The 7,945-nt window shown below is 51.5% G+C and overlaps 2 protein-coding genes across 2 annotated transcripts; both read right to left on the bottom strand.

The window, feature by feature from the left end:
* Nucleotides 1–202: 202 nt before the first annotated feature.
* ACET3X_002997 (uncharacterized protein) lies at nt 203–962 on the bottom strand (the record flags this gene model as incomplete). The annotated part of the gene is made up of 2 exons (XM_069449801.1): nt 203–686; nt 739–962. 2 exons carry the CDS (start codon nt 960–962, stop codon nt 203–205), a joined length of 708 nt encoding a protein of 235 aa, XP_069309544.1.
* Nucleotides 963–1,766: 804 nt separating this feature from the next.
* Nucleotides 1,767–2,756, bottom strand: ACET3X_002996 (uncharacterized protein; the record flags this gene model as incomplete). Its single annotated transcript, XM_069449800.1, has 1 exon — nt 1,767–2,756. One exon carries the CDS (start codon nt 2,754–2,756, stop codon nt 1,767–1,769), a length of 990 nt encoding a protein of 329 aa, XP_069309543.1.
* Nucleotides 2,757–7,945: the final 5,189 nt, after the last annotated feature.

Below are 7,945 nucleotides of genomic sequence, written 5' to 3'. Positions count from 1 at the left end.
ATGTGGGCGTGGACATGTCCATCGCACGATGGCAGCAGGCATATGAAACCGGTTGATTTGTGATGCACAGGGCTGGATATACTAATCAGTTTGGCTTTTTGAAACAATTGGTGACTTGGAACAATGCATGAGTTGATACAGTATTATATTGAATGCTCATATATGCTTCCCATGGTGACGTTGTAGATTGCACTTGACTAATCTAAATGAAAGCCTCGTTCAGGTAGGATTCGAAGTTGTTGTTCCGGAAAGATGGTGTCGCATCGCCAAAGTTTGTGTTCTCAATCGCCTGCCTGGCCGCGGCAGTCATGCTATCCCACGCGATGACCGGCTGCTCTCCGCCCTTCTCCGTCGTAGAAATAAGTTGGTGGTTGACAGGGAAAATGGACCTGTAACCAATGAGGGGACGAGTGCCGTCAAGGTTTGGCTTGGTGACCTTTTGGTAGTCACCATGCGCAGAAATGGCAACGCCGCGGATAGTAGCAGTGGTGGATGCGGATGACAGCCATACCACAATGTTCTCCCAATCGTGGCGGTGGCCGAGACCAGGGCTAGGGCTGTCTTTGGGCATGTACCACGAGTACATGATGGCGTAGGCGCCGTTATAGGTGGCGGCACGGGCGTAGACTTGGCCAGGGCTAGAGCTGCACCCTCCCGAGGAGTCACCAGTGTTGGCCAGGCCACCGCTGTCGTACACTGTTAGTCTACAATAATATACAAGTATGGACGAGGACTTACCCGGTGTCACCTGCAGCATTGACAGCAGGGAAAGGCACACAGCCATTCACGACCTTCAGGAAGGGTTTGTACTTGAGCATGAGCTGCCCTGTAATGCCAGAGGGGACAGTCTGGGGGAAGCCAACAACAGCATCATGGTTGATGACAGCACGGCTTTGGAGCTGGACGGGCGAAGCGAGGACGACACTCGCGGCTGCGAGGAGCTGAACGGCGAAGTTGAGCATCTTGGCTTTGACCGAGAAGTTGAAGGGATTAGAAGTGAATGTCAAGGTGACTGTCCAGCGAGTGACGAACGTCCTTGAGCCGGTGATGGGCTGGCTTGTTCTTTGTGGAATGGCTGGTACGATGGGTTTTATACGATGGCTCCGATGTTGTTCGATTTACCTTCGGCTCATTCCGGTATCTTTCTCACAGAGTAGTCGTATTTTTCCCTCTATATCTCCCGAGGTCTCAATGAGGAAGTTCGCGCTGAGACTAAGGTAAAGGCGATGTGCTCAGTGACCGTAGACATGCCATGTGCAGCGCACATGCCCTGATATATCGATAACCATTGGCCGCCTGTTCCGCTGCCTTGGATACGCAGCAACGATGCTGGCGTCGGTCACTGGGGTACCTGCAGTGCACCGACGTCCGGCACGGGAAGATTCAAGACGTGCATCTTTACGCTCGGAGGAAACATCTGTGGACGGTAACGCACCATGTCGATCGAACAGAGTGAGGGCCGGGATGGCGCACTGCCAACGAATAAGGAAACATCGCGTGGTTGAGTGTGACCGAACAATTGGTCCGTGGCCGAGGCTAAACCGAGACCATATCAGGCAGGTGCAGGGGGGGTGAACATAATGCATGGGAGTAGGTGGAAACAGAACAATAAATGCATCAGGTGTATGGTAGCAGACAAGGAAGGAGTACCGCGTTGACATGGGCTGATTGGAGCATTAGACGTACCTGTAATCACACTAGGACACAGTGCATGATGGCGGTTAACGAACGGAAAAATGCATAATTGTATTCCGCCATGCAGACAATCATCCAAACTGTCTCCAGACAGTGTTTCGCTGATCTGCTGGTGGTGTCTCCGGGCCTGGCATTAGCTCACGGAGCATGTCATTGATGTCCAGTCCCTGCTCCTGACAACCATGCCACTGTCTCGGGTATCCCAAACTGACCTCTTCAAAGCGCGTATCGTCAATCCAGTCTGTCCTCCTGATGTGTAGATGGCCAGAGACGACAATTTTTGCGTTGTATTTGTTGTGCCAGTCTTCCGTCTTCTTTGTGCCGCACCAGAGTGAGAAGCGCGGGACTCTGAAGAGTTTTACTAGGTCTTCGCGGAGCGGCCAGTGACCGGCTATGATCAGCCGAGTATCTGGATGCGCTGCGACGGCAGCCGCGAGCTTCTTCTCGGTCTTGTCGAGCAGCGCGTTGCACCATTCGATACGCGACGAGTAGGGATCCGGGTGCAGGAGGTGCTCGTCAGTCGCTTCTATGCCTTCCTCCCTCGCCCAGTCGAGCGCATCCTCCAGCTTCACATTACTGGGCCGGAATGAGTAGTCATACAACGTGAAGATGGGTGCAATCAGACACGGGCCTCCCTCGCCCTCCCACAACGTGTACTCGTCTTCGGGTGTGATTATGCCATACTCGCGTGCAATGGCGACGCACTCCATGTATTTCGCCTCGCCTCTCGCGCCGTGATCTTTCTCCGACGGCAGCGTATACAGCTCGTGGTTGCCTGGCACCCAGAAGACCTGGCGAAAGCATTCCTTGACCTTGGTGAAGGCTATGCGACAATGCTCTGCTGACTCGCCAACATCACCGCATAGGATGAGGTCATCGTGCGGGTGCGGAAGGAGCTTCTCGAGAGCTTCGCGGTTGCCCTTGAACGAGAGGTGTATATCGCTGATACCCCAGAGACGACTTGCTGGCGGCGTTTCGGCGCATGGCGGGGAGCTGGGTGGGGGTCGTCTCGTGTCTGAGGCTGCGGCGGCGGCATCCGCGGCGGCGAGAAGAGGATCCATGGTGGCGGACGACGACGAATGACTGTGTGTTAGCGGCAGCGCGTGATGAAATTTATATGCTGATGGCGCCTCCTAAGAGACGACGTGTTGCAAAAGAAACCACATCATAGTCGGCTTCAAGACGCGCCCGCCGTGTCCACAGGCTATTGTTATCGATTCGCACAGACCAGTAAGCCGACAACCCTGAATCCGGGACGGGCCTGCTGCGTCCGCTCATCTATCCATCTATCAAACGTTAGCGATTCGTTCATGCCACGTACATTCGACATAGAGATGGCAACTGTGCGGCCTCTCGATACCGGATCCCCGCTGCCTACCGGCTCGAACCGCAAACATCAAGTGAAAGGCATTTAGTCGAGTAAAGATTGGGAAGATGAAGCCACCATCCGTACCAAAAACCACTGGAGGTCTTGGACCGAAGGCCACGACTCTTGAACAAGGTTGAAGAGCTCGACACAGTACTTACGAAAGACGACTTGGCAACCTACGACTGAAGGTCGTCAATCTTCATCTATATCCGGAAGGTGCATTCCTATACTCGTCTCCAGCTATTTCCCGGGAACTACAAGCCTTTGGCCAATGCGAATTCGCTGCAGCGCTCCCATTTCCAGCTATTCCGCTCATTGTCTCTGCATTGGATCTCTCATTCGGTCTGCTACAGTTTTCTATACGGCAACGGCTTATCCTCACCTTCATACAGAATGTATGAAAAATTTGGAGAAGGATTCAAACGAGACATTTGTTACCTGAACTTATGTTATCCCAACAACGTAAAAAGATGACTTGAAAAGGGCTTTGGATACACGACTCACTCATACTACTTATGGATTCGCATCGATCAGATCGCCAAGAACTACGGAACATCGATCGATACACGGCCGTTGCGCGGATCGATAAGTGCGCTACAGGAGGGTTATATTCAAGGCCTTGCTTTGACACCATCGGAATGTCCCAAGCTCAACACAGAACAAACAGATCCAATACAGGATGGACCTCAAGCGAGGGACTTGCGAGCCGGGTGACATGCTCGACGCTACGTTAGGCGTCCGGACAACTCAAGATTGGCTAACAATATGCGAATGTGAGTCACTGTCAAAAGACGTGGCGCATATTGTCGCGCAGCGCATACCGGAATTTGGGAAACCAGAGTCCCTGGCGTCGAGCCGCTGACGTCATAGCTCACTGTTACTGAGGCAGGAACCACTACGTGACAGCCCATCGGTCTTATTATTCAGTTGTTCGACCGACCCTAGAAGGGATAGCCCTACGTGTTGTAAAGACTACGTCTCGCGTACTTGCTCAAAACAGGTTGTTGTTTGGCCACACGGGTCGCGTACGACCAGGACGATCTCGACGATCTTAATGACGTAGCATATTTGCACTTGAGCTGTCATACTAGTGTTACCCCGTCGACCCAGCCATCTGTCTGGACCCCTTCCATAATATTATCAGGATCGCATCTGGAAGAAAAACATGCCAGCGAAAAAAGCGCAACAGAAACCAAAACCGACCGCCGCAAATCCATCAAACCAGAATATGGCTAACAACAACGCTGGTGGCCAACAAGGTGGCATTCCAGACCATGAGATCAAACAGAACGCTGGCGTGTCCGCAAGCATGGCGCTCCAGGCGGGACAGAAGGCGTGGGAATTGAGGCAAGCTGCGCATGGAGCGGCCGACGCAAAGGCAAGAGAAGAGATATTGGCGAAGGCAATCAATAAGGAGATTGAGGCAGAGTCTTTTGGAAAAGCGGCAAAGTACACGCAGTCTGGCGCTTTCCAGGGTCTTGCAGCTGGTGCCGGATTGGGAGTGCAGCCGGGTGTCACAATAGGAAAATTGACTGGCGCCCTGGTGGGTGGCACAATATCTACAGTGACAGGACTGCTTGGAGGTGGCATTGGTTCCGTTTACGGCGCGATGAACGGTCCAATGTGGGACCTTGGCGAAATGGCAAGTCACGGTGTCCAGGGAGTCGTCGGAGACTTTCTTCCAGATATCAAGTCGTCTCCATCGCAAAAGAAGGCTCTGGAGAAAATGATTATGCAAACAAAGGAAACCCAAGCGCCTACTGAAGAGGAACTGGAGCAAATGAAGAACGACGCACCAGACCAAATGCCGCAGTCTTGGTCTCAGTCGGTTAGTGACATGACAGCCTGGAGGCCGAAAATGCCGAGCATGCCTAGCATGCCGTCGGCTAAGGGTATGGGTGGTGCATTGGGAATAGGAGGAATGGGTGCCGCGATGAATCCTTGGGGAGGCAAGGGTCAAGAGCAACAACAGCCGCAGCAGAGCTCGTCACAACCAAAGCAGCAGCCTCAAAAGCAGGCTCAGCAGGCGCCGAGTCAGCCCAAAGAACAAGCCCAGCCCCAGAAAAGTTCTCAAACAAAGCCACAGCAGCCAAAGACCAACAACCCACAGCCATCAAAGCAAGAGAAGTCGCAATCCAATGAACCACCAAAGGAAGCACCCAAACCTCGTTCCCAGCGGCCACCTACCAGCAGAGGGCCCGCTAAACCCCAACCTTCCCAACAGGAGCAAGCAACGAGCGCACAACAGACCACGGGCCAGTCAAAGACCCCACAGAAACCAAACTCCACGAACAAATCCACGGATACCTCTACCCAACAAAAGCGTGTGTCTTTTAGTGACAATAAAGAAAACAATACCCCGGCGGCTACCCCAAAAGCGAAAAGGAAGCCGAGGAAGCTAGGTCAGCAAGGTAGCAACACGCAGAAGAGTGGCAATGCAAGTCAAGCATCTGCTCCGAAGAAGGCGCCGCGGAAGTTGGAACCAAGGAAGCCTGCTGCATAAGTTATATGGCATTGAGAATAAGAGGCGGTGTGAGGTAATTGTGTAGACACAGGTCAGCATTGCGGCGGTAGACCTGTATTTCTTCCAGTATCGTCAGCGTTCTGTATGCTTGATATATCTATTTCAGCGACTACATGGATTTGGCCGAGCGTGTTACATTATCATCGATTACCTTCCATGTTTTAAGCCTTGATTAAGACTCATCATGGACATCCTGTTTTGTAATAAACATCCTTTCAATTATACCATTTTCACGTACAGCAGTAGCTAGGAGATACCAAAGACCGAGAGACAACCCATGCCAATAGTCCTTTCCCAAACATACTCTTGTTGGCAAAACTACCTTTCTGCAGTCATGGCGACTCGGACGCGCAAACAGTACCAGCTTATGTCGAAACATCATCTTACAGTACGTCTTATTGTACTTGGCCCAGACGACACTCATGTTTCCATTTTCAGTTCGACACTACCGAAGTATCAGGACATTCACAAGTCGCTGTCGTTAGGACTTCTCCACTTTTCTGGGTACCTGTTGCTACACAGCCCATGAGTCTTTCATCTATGAATTCCTCGCTTTTGATTGGGTATGAATGCAGAATGTCCAAGTTACTGCACCATCCCCATAGCCTCGACCAGCGGAAGCCATGGATTCACTGGATGAAGAGCACCAGGAGGCGTATAGAACAGCAACAGATTTTTCCACCTTGACGGTTACCAGACCACAACCTTCCAGTCACTCAACTCCGTACAATCTACAACTGACCCGACCCGACCAGCTTTTAATTTGTTCGCGAACATTCACAGCATCTCCGAACCATCGCAAAGATTCCACGAACCAGCGCCTTCGTAAATCAGGACTATCACCTTTATTGCTAGCTGGAAATAACTCAATCGAATCCAGCAGATACCTATGAACTATTGCATACTCCAGGACTACCCTTTGGTCAAGAACCCTGCTGCTGATGGAGAATTTGGCCTAGAGTTTCCTGCAAACCAATACGACTTTGAAACTCAACATCAAACAGCACCGGACATTGGAGATGCACAATGGAATTCTGATAGTGACCTCACGATGTTTAACTTCCCGGAAGATTGGGCAACAGGAAATGAAGGCAATGATTTGAATGATGTATTCGGATATGGAGACGATAACAATCAACACCAACATAGCACTGTTCGATGGGACGAACAGGCACCTGAGCAGCTGATAACGCAGCGTGTCTCATCTAACCCACCTCCCTTCTATCAGCCATTCCAACAGCCTATCAGCTTTATAGATGTCCAGGAAAACGCCCCAGATGCACACAATTATGATTATCAGGGGGATGCAACACTCACTCCACCTGCGCCGAGCCAAACTGCTGAATTTGCTTCAGCGCGAGGCAATGCCCACAAATTGGCATTCCGGAATCTTGCAGAGGCGGAGAAAGCCATGATTTCCCGGCATCTCGACGAAGTCTGGTCCGCGCCAACTGGTGACACCACGATTCCTACCAACGACGAAGAACGAGCCACATATGTTGCTGAGCTGTTGGAAGCAATGAAAGATACTTCATCATGTTCAGACAAAAGCGATGCGCCTGCATTCATAAGCCGCTGGACTCCGGATGCTATTAATGCGCCAGATCCGGCACACATGGAGAAGGTCTGTTGGCAGCTTGTTGATGTTGCCGAACGTCTACACATTGATGGCCCGGCGTCGCTTCCAATCTACGACAAGTTGGCGCTTGCAACGGCCCGGAAATCACGCCTTCTTACCTTTGCAGAGCGTATGAGCCATCTTAGTGCGCTGTTGCGGTTATCCAAGTCCCGCTGTTTCTCGCTACTCAAGGGTAAGTAATGTCACTGTGTACACTGTACCTATGTGAGACCACTACTGATTTGGCACGCTGGTATTTAGGTGAGAATGTTGCAACTACAGTTGCTTCGCCAGCTCAGCGATGCTCAGGCACCATTGTGAATTGTGTACAGAATGGCAAGCGCCAAGAGTTTATCAAGGAAGGACGACCGCTTTGGAAGGACAAGAACGCTGCAGCCAAGAAAAAGAAACAGCCGGTGGATACTAGCAAACATCTTCGCTCAAATTTTTCAAGGAACCCAGGCGTCTCAGGAGGGCAGGTGCACACTGAAGATGCTCACCAAGATACACCAGTCTCCTTTCATGCGCCCTCACTAGCGCCTATAAGCGGTACACGCCATACTCATATCGGTTCTGTCAATGGTGGAGCAACTCTCTTCGGTGACCTCCAGCTGAACAACACCCACAACAACTCCCACAACAACTCCCAGCGAGGTGATCTTGTCTTCGGACAGTTTCTAAACAACCATCATGTCAACAGCAATTTGCACTACGCCGGCGACACACGCAACTCAGATTA

This window comes from Alternaria dauci, chromosome 2, assembly GCF_042100115.1.
Source record: "Alternaria dauci strain A2016 chromosome 2, whole genome shotgun sequence".
Taxonomy (NCBI): domain Eukaryota; kingdom Fungi; phylum Ascomycota; class Dothideomycetes; order Pleosporales; family Pleosporaceae; genus Alternaria; species Alternaria dauci.
This window is presented reverse-complemented; position numbering and strand designations above follow the sequence as displayed.